The following is a 20,425-nucleotide window of genomic DNA, read 5'->3' on the forward strand; positions in this document are numbered from 1 at the left end:
TAGGTGTAAGGTTAGATTGTTTATTTGAGGTTTGTTTATTTATTTGTTTCAAATTTGTTTGTTTCTTGAGGTAAGCTTGTATAGCTATAAACTTCCCTGTTAGAACTGCTTTTGCTGCCTCCCATAGGTTTTGGATTGTCGTGTTTTCATTGTCATTTGTCTCTAGGTATTTTTTGATTTCCTCTTTGATTTCTTCAGTGATCTCTTGGTTATTTAGTAACGTATTGTTTCGTCTCCATGTGTTTGTGTTTTTTACGTTTTTTCTACGCAATTGATTTCTAATCTCATAGCATTGTGGTCAGAAAAGATGCTTGATATGATTTCAATTTTCTCAAATTTACTGGGGCTTGATTTGTAACCCAAGATGTGATCTATCCTGGGGAATGTTCCATGCGCACTTGAGAAGAAAGTGTAATCTGAGGTTTTTGGATGGAATGTCCTATAAATATCAATTAAATCTATCTGGTCAATTGTGTAACTTAAAGCTTGTGTTTCCTTATTAATTTTCTGTTTGGATGATTTGTCGATTGGTGTAAGTGAGTAGTTAAAGTCCCCCCTATTATTGTGTTACTGTTGATTTCCTCTTTTATAGCCCTTAGCAGTTGCCTTATGTATTGCAGTGCTCCTATGTTGGGTGCATATACATTTATAATTGTTATATCTTTTTCTTTGATTGATCCCTTGATCATTATGTAGTGTCCTTCCTTGTCTCTTGTAACATTCTTTATTTTAAAGTCTGTTTTATCTGATATGATTATTGCTACTCCAGCTTTCTTTTGATTTCCATTTGCATGCAGTATCTTTTTCCATCCCCTCACATTCAGTCTGTATGTGCCCCTAGGTCTGAAATGGGTCTATTGTAGACAGCATATATATGGGTCTTGTTTTTGTATCCATTCAGCAAGCCTGTGTCTTTTGGTTGGAGTATTTAATCCATTCACGTTTAAGGTAATTTTCGAGATGTATGTTCCTATTACCATTTTCTTAATTGTTTCAGCTTTGTTTTTGTAGGTCATTTCTTTTTTGTTTCCTACTTAGAGAAGTTCCTTTAGCATTTGTTGTAGAGCTGGTTTTGTGGTGCTGGATTCTCTTAGCTTTTGCTTGTCTGTCAAGCTTTTGATTTCTCCATTGCATCTCAATGAGATCCTTGCCTGGTAGAGTAATCTTGGTTGTAGGTTCTTCCCTTTCATCACTTTAAGTATATCATGCCACTCCCTTCTGGCTTGTAGAGTTTCTGCTGAGATATCCGCTGTTAACCTTATGGGTGTTCCCTTGTATGTTATTTATTGTTCTTCCCTTGTTGCATTCAGTAATTTTTCTTTGTCTTTAATTTTTGTCAGTTTGATTACAGTGTGTCTTGGCATGTTTCTCCTTGGGTTTATCCTGTATGGGACTCTCTGCACTTCCTGGACTTGGGTAGTTATTTCCTTTCCCATGTTAGGGAAGTTTTTGACTATAATCTCTTCAAATATTTTCTTGGGTCCTTTCTCTCTCTTCTCCTTCTGGGACCCCTATAATGCGAATGTTGTTGCATTTAATGTTGTCCCAGAGGTCTCTTAGACTGTCTTCATTTCTTTTCATTCTTTTTTCTTTATTGTGTTCCATAGCAATGAATTCCACCATTCTGTCTTCCAGGTCACTTATCCGTTGTTCTGCCTCATTTATTCTGCTATTGATTCCTTCTAGTGTAGTTTTCATTTCAGTTATTATATTGTTCATCTCTGTTTGTTTGTTCTTTAATTCTTCTAGGTCATTGTTAAACATTTCTTGCATCTTCTCAATCTTTGCCTCCAGTCTTTTTCCGAGGTCCTGGATCATCTTCAGTATCATTATTCTGAATTCTTTTTCTGGAAGGTTGCCTATCTCCACTTCATTTCATTGTTTTTCTGTGGTGTTATCTTGTTCCTTCGTCTTGTGATGAAGGAACATAGCCCTCTGCCTTTTCATCTTGTCTATCTTTCTGTGAAGGTGGTTTTTGTTCCACAGGCTGCAGGATTATAGTTCTTTTTGCTTCTGCTGTCTGCCCTCTGGTGGGTGAGACTATCTAAGAGGCTTATGCAAGTTTCCTGATGGGAGGGACTGGTGGTGGGTAGAGCTGACTGTTGCTCTGGTGGGCAGAGCCTAGTAAACCTTTAATCCGCTTGACTGCTGATGGGTGGGGCTGGGTTTCCTCCCTGTTGGTTGTTTGGCCTGTGGTGACCCAACAGTGGAGCCTATGTGGACTCTTTGGTGGAGCTAATGGTGGACTCTGGGAGGGCTCACGCCAAGGAGTACGTCCCAGAACTTCTGCTGCCAGTGTCCTTGTCCTCATGGTGAGACAGAGCCACCCCCCGCCTCTGCAGGAGACCCCCCAACACAGGTAGGTCTGGTTCAGTCTCCCCTGGGGTCACTGCTCCTTCCCCTGGGTCCCGATGCGCACACTACTTTGTGTGTTCCCTCCAAGAGTGGAGTCTCCGTTTCCCCCAGTCCTGTCGAAGTCCTGCAATCAAATCCCGCTAGCCTTCAAAGTCTGATTTTCTAGGAATTCCTCCTCCCGCTGCCGGACCCCCAGGTTTGGAAGCCTGACGTGGGGCTCAGAACCTTCACTCCAATGGGTGGACTTCTGTGGTATAATTGTTCTTCAGTTTTTGAGTCACCCAACTCAGCAGTTATGGGATTTGATTTTATTGTGATTGCGCCCTTCCTACCATCTCATTGTGGCTTCTCTCTTGTCTTTGGATGGGGTATCTTTTCTGGCGAGTTCCAGTGTCTTCCTGTCGATGATTGTTCAGCAGTTAGTTGTGATTCTGTTGTTCTTACAAGAGGGAGTGAGAGGATGTCCTTCTACTCCACCATCTTCAAAGATCACATTTTTCAGATAGTAACAAATTACCATCTTGAGAGTAGTATGACAGGGTTAAAGGTCAAGGCTAATTATTTTAATGTCATCAGTTTTTATTTTCTTTTTTAAGTTGTAGTAGAGAAGATGGGATTAGTTCAAAACGCCTTGGCATTAAGGCTTATCCTTCCCTCTTGTACTTTTCATGATGCCCCCAGTAGCATCTTCATCAGAGTGGGTTGAAGATAAGGAAGCTGGCCTGAGATCTTCTCCAAGGCAGTGTTTATGTGGGGCTGATTCAGGCTCCTGCATGCTGGGAAGATGCAGTAAGAATCATTATAGCAATTGTATTTGGTTGGCCAAAAAGTTCACTCGGGTTTTTAATGGCAAAGCCCGAACGAACTTTTTGTCCAGCCCAATAGTTATTGATCGACATTGGCCCAATCATCACAGCTTTCATCTTTTTCTCTTTGCAACCCCCCTGTCTGTAGAGTCTGCACTTGCTCCCTGATCACCCCTTGGCTGGTCTCTCTCTCCTTATACTCATGGGGCTTCCCTCTTTTGATTATTCATATTGGCTTCCTTACATCCTCCTTACCTTGACCTCTTGAAGTTTGATTACTTGAAACGTGAAACTGCCCTTCAGTTTCATCAGTGACCCCCTAAGCCTCAAATCCACTGATGTTGATCATGCTTTGTTGATCAAGTGACCACATGAAACAGTTGCAACACAATGTGATGAATGCATGTGTCTGTATAGACGGTGGCTTAACGCAAAGATGGGAGCAATATAAGTTGCCTTCGGGAATGAGAATGAGAGCAGACTTCAGAGAGGTAACCTTTCTTCAGACTACATTGCCTTGATTATCTTTCCTCTTTGTAGCTGCCTCTTTTTTTTAAAGTCTTTCTTCTTCTCCTCTGTTGTGGGCATACCTTGAGGCAAGCACTCACCTGGCCCCTGATCCCATTCCAAGTACTATGTCCCCTCTCAGTTTCTGTCATTACTATGGATGACTCACAGATTCACAGCTTTGGCTCTGATCTCTCTCTTGAAGTCAGAAATCTTGTCTCCTGTGTATCCGCATCTGACCGTTGCTATATAAGAGGGCTTCTCCACCAGGATACTGTTGGCATTTGCAGTGGGCGAGCTCTTGTTGTACAAGACTATCTCACACATTGCCAGACATTTAGCATCCCTGGACCCAGGGCACTAAATGCCCGTAGCACCTTATAGCTGTTTCTAAATCACACCTGAGGAGGTAGAACCAGCCCCAATTGAGACCCATTAACACCTCAAATTCATCCTATGTAAAATCAAACCGAACTTCTTTTCTGCAAACCAGCACCCTCGTCTGAAATGGAAAATTCTTTCAAAATGTTCAAATTTGCTTAACCTTAAAAGCAAGGAGTCACCACCAACTGTTCCATCTGGTTCTCAAATCCCACTGATTCCCTTTTATGGTGTGTTTGACCCCTGCCTCTGTAATGGGGCGTGTTCATGATCTTCCAAGTCTCTATCACATCCTTCCTAGAACGGTTCCTCTGTTTCTAGTCTCCTTTCCCTCGTGGCACATCCCAGAGCATCCCATCGACATGCTTCTCACTTGCTTTAAAACCCACAGGAACAGACTTCTACTACAGGATTACACCAGATAGGGACCATGAAAGCCCTCCCCTATAAACATTTAAAATTGCATGCAAAAAATATTTTTTAAATCCTTTGAAATGTGTAATTGAGCTTGAATGAAAGTGAGGAAGATCCTTAGTAGCAAAACCATGGACCAACAGCATAATGGCCGCTAAATCCATAACTGGCCTGAAGGCTTCTGCCAGTTCCCTGCAGCCTTCATTTTCGGTTTCCATGACTGTGTGGGGAAGAAGGGTCATACCAAGTGATGAGTTGAATCAAATATCCCTTTATGGAAAACAGAATCCAAGAGTCTAGATTCTCAGTGAAAAAAAACCCTAAAAACCCACTCTGCAAAGGAAGACAGCACAGGACTTTTGACAGTCTGGACCTTGGATGGAGGTAAAGAGAAAAAGAAAGAAATTATCCCTCGAAGCTGTGCAACAAAAAGCCAGTTCTGATGCCTGTTTACAGGTCAATTTCACACTGTTTGCACGGTTGGAAAAAAAAATTCAAGCTGAAAATATATTCTAAAGAGGTCTCAGCTTGGTAATACCCCCCAGGTATCTGATAAAAGCAAATATAAACTATCTGAGAGGTTCAACTGGACCTCAAGGAATTCCCAGAGATGCATTTCCAAGGAATATGATCTCAAAGGAGAAAATATTCAAGCAATGTGTAGTGAACCGAGATACCACAATTGTGAGTCAACAGAAATAACTAATAGCATTTTCAGTCCTGCAAAGACTTAAATATTGGAATTATTGGATCAGATTTATTTTTAAGGAGAAATTGAAGAGATGGTGATGGAAGACACTATCAAAAGTCATTAGTAGCATTTGAAAAAGAGCCAAATAAACATTATAGAAATCAAAATGTAATGGATAAAATTAAAAGCTTAATAGACTTAAATAGCAGTTTCTACCCAGATGAAGTGAGACTAGTTAAATGGAAAACAGATTCTGAAAAAGGTTCCCAGAAATCTGGTTAGTAAGACAAAGAGTTGTTAAATATGAAGGAGAGATTAAAAGCAAGAAATTAGATCAATAACATCTAATACATATCTAATTAGAGTTCTGGAAGAAGAAAAAAGAAAAAGGACTAAAAAAAGTGAAATTTGCATTATTATAATTATTAAAGTATCATTTTCCTAAGCATTTTCTACTAATCAATAAAACTCAAAAAAATCCAATAAGAATAAGCCAAAAATGAACAGATACTTTTTAAAATAAGGAAATATAAATGAAAACTTAACATGGAAAGGCAAACAATCAGGGAAGTATAACTAAAACCAAAAAGAGATACTATTTGTCATTCACCAGTTGTCAAAATTAACAGCTTAAGACCAGAGGTTGTCAAGGATTTGATCAACTGAAAGTTTTATATACCGCCGGTGGGATTCTACATTCATACAAGTGATTTGGGGAAATTTGAAGATGCACAAACCGTATGACCTAAAAATTCCAGTAGAGGGATATGCTCAAAAGACTCTTACACATTTTCACAGAGCATGTTGAAATAGCAAAAAACTAGACACAGTCCCATGTTTATTAATATTAAAATTAGAAGTCAAAGAACAATATACCATATACCAATGATAATGGATAAACTAAGTACAAGGCTATATATTTTACCATTATTCCCTGTACTTTATATAAACATAATATTTGTATGTGTAAACTGCTTTAACATTTAAAAAATTTAAGGTTGACTTTCCATTACTACAAAACTAAAGTGCAAATATCATGAAAATACCCATAACCATTTCTCCCACCACAAATTCTACTTCTCAACACTGTCCCCACCAGCCTAAGTGATTACCCCATAGTTCCTGAAATGAGTGGGATGGTTTCTTCACACCTTGGCCCAGCCATTCAGGAGATTCTGAAATGCTCATATCCTCATTCCGGTTGTCTAGATCCTACCCATCCATCAAAACTGCAGTCAGATCTGTCTCTTCATGGAGGCTCTCCAGTCCACCTTGGTCCTTGGTAATCACTCCCTTCTCCAAAATCCCATAGGACCCATTGCCTGAACTGCTCCTGTGACATTCAGTGTGTATTTTTTCATCTTACCCTGTGTGCCCTATCAGATATCCAGGCATAAAGCTTTCATAATTGTAAACTACTAAACATAACTTGGTCTCCACTAACTCAGAACCTTAGAAGGGCAGGAATCAAGTTTTCACTTCTGCCCCCAAAATTGTCCCTCCAGCCCTAAGAAGGTGCTTATGTAGCATGTCATTTCAGTTGTAAAACAATATTTTGCTACTAATTTGAAGTTATAGCCATCTTTTAAATACAAAACAAGCTGAGGTGCTTGTTTTATATTTAAAAGATAAAATAAAAATTAATAAAATCAGGGCACAGGATATTGAGACATTCAGTATAAATAATAGGCTGAGGGAAGGCATATTTTTTCAAATAACTACAGCATTTAATGGAGAATAAAAATAAGGGGAGCAACCAGTACTCACACAAATCATTGTCCCTGGGATTCAGTTAATTCCTTCTTCATTTGTTCTATAAAGAGGAAAAGAAATATTTAATATAATTGCCCAGGGCTTTTCCAGTGAAAAAGACTCAAAAAGTGCTTCACTCTATCCTACAAACAGCATGTGGTTCCATTCGATCACTTTGGTACTATTAATCACATTTGTTCGTGGGGCCACGGTACAAAGGAATTAACCAGAGTTAGGAGACCATGAATGCCCATGACCTCTATAGAAACTGAAGCCAAGTTAACTTAGAGTGGGTTGGCTTATTCTGTTCTCTTAATTCTGCTCAGAATTATGAAAGTGATTTGATTCAACTCAGTCAAATTCTGCTCAGTGGAATCAGTCCTTGATTGAAATCTATTAAGTTCAATTCAATAAAATAAATTTAAATATTATGCAATGAAATTAATTTTTAATGAATTAACATTTCAGTTCAGGTCCATTTTGATCTGAACTTCAATTCTCCATTTCTAAATTTGGTCCCTATTCAAATTAATAAAATATAGTAAAATCTGATGTAACTCTGAAAGATGCAACATGAAGCTAATCAGCTTCACTCATTTCTGTTCAGCCCTAATCAAATGAGTTTAATGATGTTCAATCATAGAGAGATAAAATGTTCACCTTTAATACCAAATTGAATGTTTATATTATAACTTCAAAATTACAAGTTTTCCCAATTTTACATCACTGTCTGCAGTATGAACTCCACAGGACTTTTTTGGATTAATTCTTCCAGTGCTGGGGGCAAGGGCAGCTGTCAGCATTATCTTTAGGGCTCTGCAACCCTTGGACTGAGCCCATCTCTTACTGAAGGAAAAGGGGATTCTGGCCTGCTTGATCTTTCCAATTATAACTATCAGATTATCTGGAGAGCTCTATGGTAGCTACAGCACCTCCAAATTTCCTCTCTGCTCCAGCCCAACCTAGAACCTATTGTAAAGGTTCTTTTACCTTCCTTCTTCTCTATGTCATTTGCATTGGGAGGAAGGTTCTCACCAGTACAAAAATGTTTTGCATCTACAGTCTAGAATTAAACATACCTTTACTTATAATAAGTATATTGTCACCATGGATAATTGTAATCAGATCAGGGTGGTCAGCTGAAATTTAGTGATGAATTGGAGGAAGAAAGATTGGGTGGTGCCACGGTAAAGATGGAAGGGTACTGGGAAACTTTTCAGAGTATGAGTCTTTCTTTAGAAGGAGGATCCTGCGCTGTAGGGGCCTTCAAACAGCCAGAATGGGCCAGATGGCATTCTGGAGAGTGCTGTATGGGAGCTGTCAGCAGGGGGCGCTAAGCAGAGCACTGAAAGGCAAGTTCCTGCTGCAATTGTACCTGCTCTAGTTAGTTCCTCTGCTAAAAAGCCACCTGTGATTCTTTAACACAATTTGTAGATAAGGAGATAGTGGTAGATATAATAAGACTAGGTTTCATCAAGCTAAAAATATACTTTTAAGTTTACATTTTGGAGACGATAAACCTTTGCAGTATTTAATGTTAGGTATGACGCTTTTTATTATCTGCAAAAGTGGATGAAATGAAACTAATTAAATGTCCCAGTGACCATACTGGGTCTTACCGTAGATGTGCCAGGATAATATTTATGTAAGCAGACTATTAGTTTACTTTGTGTAGCCCAGAAGTTCTAAAGAACATACTTTGAAAGTCACAGGTATGTGCCACATTTTCATCAAGAAGTCCCCATGCGTTTGACCTTGTGTTTCTGAAACAACTTGTTATTGGAGAAAACAAGAGATCTGTTGGTTTCTTTAAATTTGGAGGAACAAGTTGCCTCTTTTCTTTCTCCCTATTTCAGTTTAGTCATCCAAACCATAATAAATCCTCAGCATAATAAAATTTGGTCTTAAGTGAGTACAAACTGCCATGATTACATTCAATTCAATCCATATTTGGCTGTTTTAATACAATATGACTTACTTTGATAATTCAGCTTCTAGTTAACCTAGAATGTGGTTTATCATTTCATAATCTCGTTGCAGTGATTACACCTACTCAATATAGTTAACAAAAATCTTCATATTCTGAGATCAGAGAAATTCTTGAACTCTTAGCACTGGATAATTAAATTGTTTCTTTTCTCACCACTCCTTATCTTGTCTTTTAAAAAGTCTTCCCATTTTTATCTCCTTTAACTTCTTTTCCCCAAAGCCAATTAATAGGTAAGTAATGATTTGTAAAGCAAAAGGTAACACTTCGCTAGCACAGCACTGAAAACAAGCAATTCTTTGCTCAATACAGATTGAACCATTCTCTTCTCGCTGAATATAAAACATATGCCAAATTAGTAAATTATGATGATTTGATTTAACTAAATTAGCCTACACTAATAGCAAAGGGTACAACTTGCTTTTTCCCTGGAGTGTGTTGTTCTTATTGACATTCTTCTGTTCCTGGCAGATGAGGAAACAACTAAGTAAAACATTTTGTACTGCACTTAACTTATTTTCCTAGGAGGGAGGACAAAATAACATTGATTGTGCCTCACCCTCACTGGGAACGTTAGTTACATAAGACTAGAAGTGACTTGAGAAAAGGTGGGGGTGGGGGAGAACTGGGAAATTGAGCTACCCTCACCTGGTCAGTAGTGTGTCTCCTTCTTGCACTGAATACAAGAAACATCACTGCAGATCACCTTCTTAGATCCCATCCTGATGTCTAACAGGAGTCCTTCCCTATAGGAACTGAGGTCTGCCATGTGAGGTTAGTTCAGAGCCTGGGCCCCATGCAGAGCTTAGGGCTTCTACTGGAACACCCACGGCCCAAACAACTTGACAATGATTCTTCCTCTCCTGGGCTTCCTGGTACTCCTGTAGGCGTGGTTGGGAATCAGCTGGCTCTTCCTCCACATCCCCTGCAGCGCATTTCTCAGTCTCCTGCTGAGGGAGCTGCTGCTGCTGACCTTGCTCCCTTGACTGACATCGTCCTGATTTTTATCAAGAACACTGAGCCATACAGCTTCTCTGTTCATGCAATTTATCATCACTCTCTATGACAAAAATATAACAGTGTTAGGTTGTTTCTACTGGCCGCTGGAAGAAAGAATCGGAAATTGAGCTGAGGTTCTGAGATACATACTCTTTCATGGGCTTTTTGACGTATGGGCAGAACAAGGGCATTTCCTGCCAGGCAGCCCATTGACTCCTGTTCTGCGGGTGTCTGGTTGTTTCTTACCCTCCACCGGGTGTGTTAGTATCCCCTAATTTCCAAAAACAGTGATAGTAATTGAAATTTCTTTTGAGAGAAAGAATTTAGCATTAGGTCAGCTTGAAAAGATGCAGTGTGGTGAATAGATGTGATAACCAGTCTCGGTCATTTTCTGGAAGGCCCCAGGGGCCTTTGCAAGGTAAGCACGGCGCCATCCACCTTTGTCCTCTTCCTGTAACACGGCCAGAGATGGAATCCACAGAGACCTAGTGCAGCTTACTAACCAAATGACCTGGCTCAGATTTTATAGTTTCCGTAAATGGAATATTTTAAGCCTTATTTTTTTTTTTTTTAACTCTCGACTGCATCAAAAGGAAACAAGAATTTATTATTGGTCATGGTTCCAACATTGGAAAAAGCATCAGAAGTTGGATGTGTTACTCTTTACCCTGATGGAAAGAGAAGCGAGAAGCAAATTAGCTTGAATGTAGAAAGCAAACAGCCCCGTATCTGCTGGGACAGGCCCCAGAGACGCGGGAGACAAGGTTTCAGAATGGACCCTTACCTCAGAGAGCTGGCATCTTCCTCCCTTCAGAGCAGGGTGCTGACATCTCCCTCTGTACCGCTTGCCGGGTCAGCTCAAATGTATTGCTTAACATTCAGGTGCCATAAATCATCTTGTGAAGGGAAAAATAGTGACTTTTCCAAATTAAGTCAACACAACTGGAAAATCTGGAAATTTGCATGAATTACAATATCTGAATAACTCCTTTCTAAGTTCAGAGCATTTGCTCATTTATTATGTCAAGCCTGAACTCACAGTACAGTTGCCTACCTTTAAATTGCCTATCTCTAAATAAAACAAAAACAAAAGCTATTGGCATATGTGAGAAGGCACAGCGGCAGTTTTTACACAATTCCAGTACGGCCCTCACTTACTTTATTGTGTTATTTGCTTAGATGTTGTGACTGTTCACACAATAGCTCACTGAGTGCAAGACTCTTTCCTCCTTTTATTGCTAAGCACAAGCACATGCACAGATACTGGGACAAGTGTACACCTAACATCCTGAAAGCGCTGGTGAGTTATTCGAATGGAATTTTAGTCACGTGCCTGGAGACTTTAATTGTGAAGTGCAGGTTTACTGGCCGCACAGCCTCCATGAGATTCCATTCATTCCCCAGCTTCCTGCATGGGAAGCTGTTCTTGGGGCCTGAAACTCCTCTCAACAAAGACCGTCTAGCTGTCAAATTAAAAGTCCAGACCTTCATCTTAATGGACTTTGCTATGAAATCTGACAGTGCCGACCACACTGCTTTTCTGGAAATCCTTTGCTTGTTTCTCCTCTACCCTCTCTGTCCATTTTCTTTCTTGACCTCCACAATGACCAGCTCCCTCTCTTTCTGTTCTCTAAATGCAGTTGGAATCCAAAAGATTCCATTGACGTCTCTCCTGCTACCAATCATTTACCTGATGGTTCCTAAAATGGGACTTTCAGCCCAGAGAATGCTCCTGAGATCCAGACTTCGATAGCCATTTGCCCACCTCGTGTACCAGGTTCACCATCCTTTCTTTGACATTCCCTAAATTTCTCATCTTCCTCCCTGTGATCTACCTTGGTGAAGCACATCACCATCCGCTTAGTCACCTGAGCCAGAAACCCAGGATTAATCTCCACACCATCTTCCCACCTAAATCCCAACATTCCCAAGCTGGTTATACCTCCTAACTCTCTTTCCACTTTCTCTTCCTCTCCATTTCCACTACTCTCTTATTATTTCTCTTTTGTATTAACATAGGAGCATCACATCTAGCCTCCATGACTCCATCCCCCTGAAATCTGTCTTTCATCTCACTGTAGTTCCTTTAAAACACAAATTTGATCTTGAAAATCTCCTGCTTAAAATACTTGAATGGTTTCCCATTAGTTTCAGAATGAAGTTCAACCTTCTTAAATAGGAAGAAGTAAACGCAGAAAAGCAAGAATAAACCAAGGCAAAATAACTTCTTATTTGGGCAAAGTTTGTTGTGCTATGACCCTTACCCACTGTCTGTTGTGACCTACTCCTGCTACCCTCTCAGACTTATCTCTTCAGCCCTATTGTACCATCGATGGGTACGCTCCTACTTGAGTGTTCCATATAGAACTTTACCATCTGCTTCCTTTACGTAGGAGTCCTTATCTCTCTTACCTCCTTATTCACCTGGGTAACTTAACCTTCAAGACATAGCTCAAATATGTTACCTCTTCTAGGAAACCCTCCTTCCGGACCTCCTTTCCTTCACCCACTCTCCTGTGTGTTCATAATAATAATTGAACTGAACTCTCAATCTGTATCTTTTCTCTCCATTATTCTGCTGAGTTTCTTGTAATGTTTGACACATAATGGAAACACAGTGGATGTTTGATGATTAGATGAGTGAATGAATGAATGGGTGAATATTAGGCCAAATAATAAAGCCAAGTAATATTGTATAAAGAGCATTGTGCAATGTCTTGTGAGATACAGTGTCAAACTTCTGGTTTGGGAGCCAATCTGCTGTGTAATTGAAAGAATTGTGTAACCTTTCTGGACCTCAGTTGCTTACCTGTAAAATAAGGAGATCATACCAAGGCATAGTCCATGTTTAGCTCTAATATTCTGTCATCTCCATGACTGTCATTTCACAGAAAAAACACAACTAGCCATGAACTGAGTTGTATATTAAAGAATCGGTGCGTGGCCTACACACCTTCATTGTGGATGTGCCCCATCTGGGCAGCCAGTTTACAGAACAGGCTCCTAAATTCCTGCAGCTTGCACGTAAACGTGTCTTTCAAAGGAAGAGGTGCATACCCCGTTGGGAAAACTCGAGCTTACCAATCCCTCTGATACTTTTTTATTAAATATTCCTGTTATTGAATTTCACTGACTTCTAAGAGGGTTGAATGATGTTCAGTCTATCAGAGAGAGATGCTGCTCCTGCGTTGGGGGGATGTTAGTGTGACACGATAGCGACTGGGTCCTGGTCCTACTTCAGTGTGCCTTTCCCCTTTCTTGTAGATGGAAGCCCTTACACCTGGTGGGTGGGCAAAGCCAACGAGAAGCACTACTACTGGGGCGGCTCCGGGCCCGGAATTCAGAAATGCGCCTGCGGCATCGAGCGCAACTGCACGGACCCCAAATACTACTGCAACTGTGACGCGGATTACAAGCAGTGGTGAGTGCGGGGGGCTAGCGTGCGAGCTCGCCCTCCTAGCATGCCTGTAGGTCACGCTAATTAGATGGAAGAGAAAGTGTGAAAAGTGCTGAAGTAATAAGATAATAGGTTAGAAAGGTTTAGAGCTAACCCAGTTGGCAAATGTCAGGGACGTTCTGAAAAATATAAGAGCGGAAAGAGGTCAGTGCTACAAGGGTAGGCATTTAGAATAGAAGAACACATAATTGATGTGTTCATATTTTATTCAGAGAGGGAAATAATGAGCCATGTAGTAGACAGTGATTTGCATTATAAAATGTGCTTTGTGACAATAGAGGGGGTGGCCGCGGGCAGGGAGCCCGTGTGCAGGCGTGTGAGAGCGTTCTCTGCAAACAGCCTCCTATGGTGAGTGCTTCCACCTCCTGCAATGTTTGCTTTGAGTAGCTGGATGAGAAAAAAAAAAATGAGGGGGAAAAAGAAAGGGAAAAATTGTGCTTTGCTCTCGGTTTCAGCAACAGTGCTTACCGGTCTACTTTTCTGTTATGCCTTGAACTGTTTATAACTCTGATACAAATCAGTTCAAGGAAGATCTGTTTTGGGTTTCTTTCATCCCTCTGCTGGCTTTTGTCCTGCTTCACGGTGAATGGCTGGTTCTGTGTCAGTAATAGATAAAGATAAATCAGCTGTCATTGCATAAGAAAAAGGCCCCAGAAGTTGGAGAGGAAGAATATAAACTTGAGTGCAGTTCTTCCCAGACGCACACATCCTGCACCTGCTTCTGGTTTTCTGACACGTGGAGAGGCCGGCTGTGCTACATTCCCGCCTCTGGGCGGCAGCAGAGAGCAAAGTCCTGCATTTCCTCACGTGACCAACCACAATTTACTCTTGTCGCCTCTGTTTTACACCATTTGGGATAATTTACAAGACAAGGTCATCCTACCAGTTTACTGAAAACTAATTCTGAGTGTAAAGTTATATGATTGTCAGGTTGGATGCTTAATTTCCAAAAGCCATTTTTCTTTTAGTAAATGAAATGAATTACCAAGGCTGAACGTTTCAGTGGCCTAGAATTTATGTGTGTGTGTGTATAAATAGTTATCATTATTCTTTAATTATGTTTTATCATAAAGAGGAAATCATGATCTCACTTTTCAATTTTGTTTGAAAGGTGTATCTACACGCACGCACACACACACATTCATACCCAGTATACAAACTAAAAGTCAGGAGAATGAAATCAGAAGGACCTGGGCTTTGAAGATAACTTTTCACTCAGTCAGTCAGTCGGTCCTTCATTCTGTCAGTCATTTACTCAGCAAATATCGATGGAGCTCTAATGTGCCAGGGAGTCTTGTAGGTACTGCGAATAAAACAGAGAATGGCAATAACAAGAACCCCTGCCCTGACTTATGTTCCTGTCACTTCTTACTAGTTGTGGGTCCTTAAGCAAGTTCCGTGGGCTCTCTCAGATTCATTTCTCTGTTCAGCTTTGACTCACATCCCCTTCGGGAAGCAGACTTTGAGTGCAGCCTCTCTGACCAGAAATGAGAGCACTGTCCCAGATGGTTCATTGTCCAGGGAACCCAGACTGTTCAATTCTTTTTGTACTACCACAGAAGAGAGTTGACATGTTCAGAAGGAAAAGGGAAGTCTTGTGTGTGAATCCAAGTGAAATTCATTTTTGTCAGGCATCATTCCAAGTGCTAGGGATACAGTGACAAATAGAACATGCTCTTTGTCCTCAAGTTACTCAAAAACTAGTTAGGAAGAAAACACACACACAAATAGATGACGTAAAACAATCAGTGCTCTGAAGAAGACATTGCAGGATACAACAAAACCAGTGCAAGAAAATTTAAAGTCCAACCGAGGGAGAGCTGGGAGGAGTTAGGAAAATCCTTACAAGACAGGGATGCTTGAGAGAGAAGTAAGAGTTTGTCAGGCACACTCTTCCTTGCATGATTGACTTGGAGGAGAAGCATGAGTAAGGACAGTCGGTTTGGGGAACTGTCAGTGCAGTAGATCTGGAATGTGATGAGGAGAAGAAGGGAGAAAGCACAGTAAGGCTGAGCGCCTGGGCAGGATAACATTAGAGCTGCCATTCTTTGCAGGGAGTGGTAGGAGTTTGGATTTATTGGCAGCGAGCCCCATGGAGGAAACCTTGATAGGGACGGTGGTGGGAGGGGAGGAAAACAGTCAGCAAAGGATGTCAACATAGTCCTTGAAAGGCATCGCTGGTGGTCCAGTGAGTAAGACTTCACGCTCCCAATGCAGGGGCCTGGGTTCAATCTCTGGTCAGGGAACTAGATCCCGCATGCATGCCACAACTAAGAATTCACATGGCACAACTAAGAAGTCTGCATGCTGCAACTAAGAAGTCTTCATGCCACAACTAAAAGATCTCACATGCTGCAACAAAGATCCCATGTGCCACCCGGCACAGTCATAAATGTGTATATATATATATACACACACACATATACACATACATATATATGTATATATATATAAAAAGAAAGGCATCAAGGGCAAGACCGTGGAAAAAGGGGAATATATGTAAGATATTTGGGAAGTGGTACCTACAGCACTTGATAGTTATGACTATGTGAGAAGAAAGAGAGGAATCTGGGTAGGCTCCCCACTGGGCACCTAGAAATGGTTAAATTCCTTATCAGGCTAGGAAATAACAATCTGAGGGGGTAGGTGATGAGTTCAGCTTTGAAAATATTAAATTTGAAGCTCCAGCATAACACCATGTCTAAACCCAGAGGGGTACCATTAATGGGATTACTGATTAAACATACAGGCTTCAGAGCAGTGTATTTCCAAGAACACACTTGAATTCAAATCACAGATGGGAAGACGGTGTAGACAGGTCTGTTCGGCCTCACTCCCAGACGCACCCGTCTAGCAAGCTCTTGACAGGATTATAGCTTTTCACAGTTCCCTGGGGACTGGGACAGTGCTGCTGTCTTGTTCCCTTCCAGCTGAGTAGCAGCCGAGACATCCTCACCCCTTCGCTTCTGTGAAGTCTGTGTAATGTCTCATGATGGGGGCACTATATTTTGAGCAAACTGAAAAGTGTAATAAATATGTTTACAATAAATAGCTGTTAAAATGATCTTCCCTGTTTGGCACAAGAAAAGAAGTTTTTGGTGATGTCTTACGGGGCTTTGAATGCACCAGCACCTGGCAAAGACCTGTTCTGTGGATGCTTTCAATATTTTAGAATGATTGTTTCGTTTCTGGAGGTGTGTTCCAAAGTTCCCAGGAGCCGTAGAGAGAGACCTGGACTTGGAGACAGAAGACTTTACGTCCAGGCCAAGATTTGCCACTTCGGGGGCAGGTTTCTAACCAGTCTGAGACTTAGATTTGTCGTCTGTATGATAAAAATAAATCTGGACTGGTAGATATTTGTGAGAGTTAAATAGAATGTGGAATAGGAAAATATTCTGTGAATTGTACAGTGCGGATACATACCTATTTGCAATTCTTAATTATGTAACTCTCATTGCAATTCTTAATGGCTCCAAATGAATCTTAAGAAATGAAAGCAGACTGTGGAAAGAGGTGCCTTTGCGTTCTCGACCTGCTGGGCCACAGGGCTCAAGTCGAATTCTAGAATACCACGTGGCAGTGATACGGAGCAGCCTTTATCAGAGAAACTTACAAATCAGAGACCATCAAGAGGAGAGAAGGTCCAGGTCCACCAACCCTGTCAACCCTCACAGAGAGATACTGGGCCCAGGCTCTTGTGCTGAGCACAGTGTTCCAAAGAACCCCTGGCTTCTCTCTCTTCTCATAGGGCAAGAATGAGAGCAATTTTGTCAGTGGAGGAATCAGATTCTGAGGGCACCAGGCCAGATGGGCATAAGGCCAGCTCTTTACTGCATTGTCTGGTAGTCCCGCAGGAGCAGGAAGGAAGCCAGGGCCCCTGCAGGAAGCTGACTTGAGTGCAACCTCCCTGACGGAGAGAACTGGGGAGCACTTCCAGCAGGTTCATTGTCCAGGCTACCCGAAGGGTGTGCTCCATGGTCACTGGTCTCCAGTTCTTTTCGTCCTACCACAGAGGACGGCTGAGAGACCCAGAAAAAGGAAATTCTAGTGCATACACCCAAGTGAAATTTGCATATGTGAAACCACATTTGTTGTGATGTAAAAGTAAAAATAGAGGTTCTACTGAATCTCATGCTTCCAGACTCCAGCTAAGAAAGTTACTTCTTCCAATCATCTTACCTCAATCACAGAGAATCATTTGGTTAAACTGGGCTGAGACGAATGGGTGCAAAGTTTCCTCCTACGCCATTTCCTCTTTATGTGACCTAAGCTGGGCATTTCGCCTCTCTAAGATTTCATACCAGCAAAATGTAGATAGTGCTTCCCAATTCATGTAAAGGTCTGGTAAAGCGCTGTCATAAATGAGTGTTTAAAATTGCAGTAGGGTATATTATTTTTATTACTTGAATGTTGAATGGAAGCGCAGCTAAAATCTTAAAAATTTTATTTTCTTTATTTTATTGAAGTATAGTTGATTTACAATGTTGTGTTAATTTCTTCCATACAGCAAAGTGACTCAGTTATACATATACATATATATATATACACATATTCTTTTTCATATGCTTTTCCATTGTTTTGTCACAGGATATTGAATATAGTTTCCTGTGCTATACAGTAGGACCTGGTTGTTTATCCATCCTGTACATAATAGTTTGCCTCTGCTAACCCCGAACTCCCAGTGCATCCCTCCCCCACCCCACCTCCCCCTTGGCAACCACAAGTCTGTTCTCTGTGTCTGTGAGTCTGTTTGTTTCTTAGACATGTTGATTTGTGTCGTACTTTAGATTCCACACATGAATGATATCATATGGTATTTGTCTTTCTCTTTCTGACTTACTTAGTATGATAATCTCCAGGTCCATCCATGTTGCTGCAAATGGCATTATTTCATTCTTTTTATGGCTGAGTAATATTCCATTGTATATATGTACCACATCTTCTTTATCCATTCATCTATCTGTGGACATTTAGTTTATTTCCATGTCTTAGCTATTGTAAATAGTGCTGCTATGAACAAAGGGGTGCATGTATCTTTTCAAATTATAGTTTTGTCTGGGTATTTGCCCAGGAGTGGGATTGCTGGAATCATTAAAAATTTCTTAAAGTTCAGATACATAAATTGGGGCCCAGGAAATTTTTAATTACTTTCTAAACTTACATTGGAAATGAGAAGTGGAGATAAGACTAAGACCCAGATTTCCAAACTTCTAGTCCAGTGTTTTTCTACAATATCATGATCTAGGAAGACTACTCTTGTTTTTATCTTTTTAATGATTTATGAATTTAATGTTTTCACGAGTTATATGTAAGTTTTAAATTTAAAGCTTAAACAATAGACAACGTATTATATGTTCTTTTTTAAAGAACTCTAAAACTTAGATTAAGCATTTTTTCATATTTACTAGAGTAAAATACACAGAAATGGAGCTGAGATAAATTAGATTGTAGCTCCAAGTGTGGTTGTGTCTCACAGCAAAGTGGCAATGGGCCGTGAGAAGTATAAGCACCTCAATAATTGCCCGATTTTCTATGCCATGAGAAATTCTGCACAGTTATTTCTGAGATTGAATGTAATTTAACATTTATGATTTACTATTCACAGCAGTAGTAAATATTCCCACCTACAGTGCCAGAATCCTACTTAAGTGAGCCTTGGTCTCAGCTAAGTGCCCACCACTGGGTAATTCCTGGTCTCTGACAGCCCGACTCAATGAGCTAAATCATCACATCTGAAATTAGCAATTCCAAAATGGAATTACCAGTGAAGGTGTGCCGTTCATTGCTTCAGTACCTTCTTGCGTGTAGTTGTAGAAATTCTAGGTAGTTGTGTCCTGGCCCAGATGGGCACGTACATGGGAGGAAATAAGTGAGGTGAAAATCCATTAGCACAGTCTTTGTGTCATAATTAGTAATCAGTTCCCACCTCAATAGTAGAAAGGCACATACTAACCGGTAGTGCCCTATTCCATAGACCAGGAATTGGCGTGTCTGTGGAGCTTCTCTTCCTGGGCCAGAAATAATCCATGACAATGTTTATAGGCAGCAGAACATCTTCACTGCTTCAAACCCAGAATCTTAACTTTTGGTTGGCTCAGATTACTGTCCAACTACTAACAGCAAAATATTTGGAATATTTTTAAAAGTAATCATCCTATATTTTTTCATTATTTTAATTTCATCTAATCAGTAACATTTTTCTGTGAAACATGTTCAGTTTTACTCAAAGTGAAATATTTATATGTGCATTCTCACCTATCATGTTGTTCAAATAATAATAATAGTGAACATTTTGAGTGTTAATTATGTGCCACATATTGTTCAAGAGCTTAAATGTATCATGTCATTTAAACATCACATTGACCCAATAATGAAGGTGCTGTTTCTCCTCATTTTGCAGATGAGGAAATGAAGCCCCAGAGAGGTTAAGTTACTTCCCCAAGGTCACACAGCTAACAAGCCATAGAGCTGAGATTCAAGCCCAGGACAGGCAAACTCCAGATTCAAGCTCAAATATTACTCTGTAAAAGTTTCAACACATGTACTATATACAGTATGATTTCATTTTTTCCAATTTTTAAAATTGTTATAAAATACACATAAAAAATTTACTGTCTTACCAGTTTTTAAGTATATGTAGTTCAGTGGTATGAAGTATTCATTTTGTTGCGCAGCCATCACCACAGTCCATCTCTGGAACTCTTTTCACCTTGCAAAACTGAAGCGCTCTACTCGTTAAACAACCTCTCCCTCCCCCAAGTGCCTGGTAACTACCATTCTACTTTCTGTCTCTCTGAATTTGACTGCTCTGGTGCCTCATATGAATGGAATCATACAGTCTTTTTGTGGTTGGCTTATTTCACTTAGCATAATGTCCTCAAAGTTCTTCTGTGTTGTAGCATGTGTCAGAATCTCCTTCCTCTTTAAGGCTGCATAATATTTCATGGTGTGTGTGCACCACATTTTATCCATTCATCTGTCAGTAGACACTTGGGTTGCTTCTACCTCTCAGCAATTATGAATAATGCTGCTATGAACATGAGTGTAGGATTTCAATTTTATTACCTACTTTTACT

General features: G+C 40.4%; 1 protein-coding gene across 1 annotated transcript in view; it reads left to right on the forward strand.

Moving 5' to 3' along the window:
- The window catches only part of CNTNAP2 (contactin associated protein 2), a gene marked incomplete at both ends in the record, with an annotated part of 2,035,904 nt that overhangs the window by 1,580,855 nt on the left and 434,624 nt on the right, over positions 1-20,425 (forward strand). Inside the window, one exon of the mRNA XM_082846865.1 lies at positions 13,157-13,313. Coding sequence (XP_082702991.1) covers positions 13,157-13,313 — 157 coding nt within the window. The remainder of the gene's footprint in view (positions 1-13,156; positions 13,314-20,425) is intronic.

Source organism: Leucopleurus acutus, assembly GCF_964270905.1.
Source record: "Leucopleurus acutus genome assembly, chromosome: 9".
In the NCBI taxonomy this organism is placed as follows: Eukaryota; Metazoa; Chordata; class Mammalia; order Artiodactyla; family Delphinidae; genus Leucopleurus; species Leucopleurus acutus.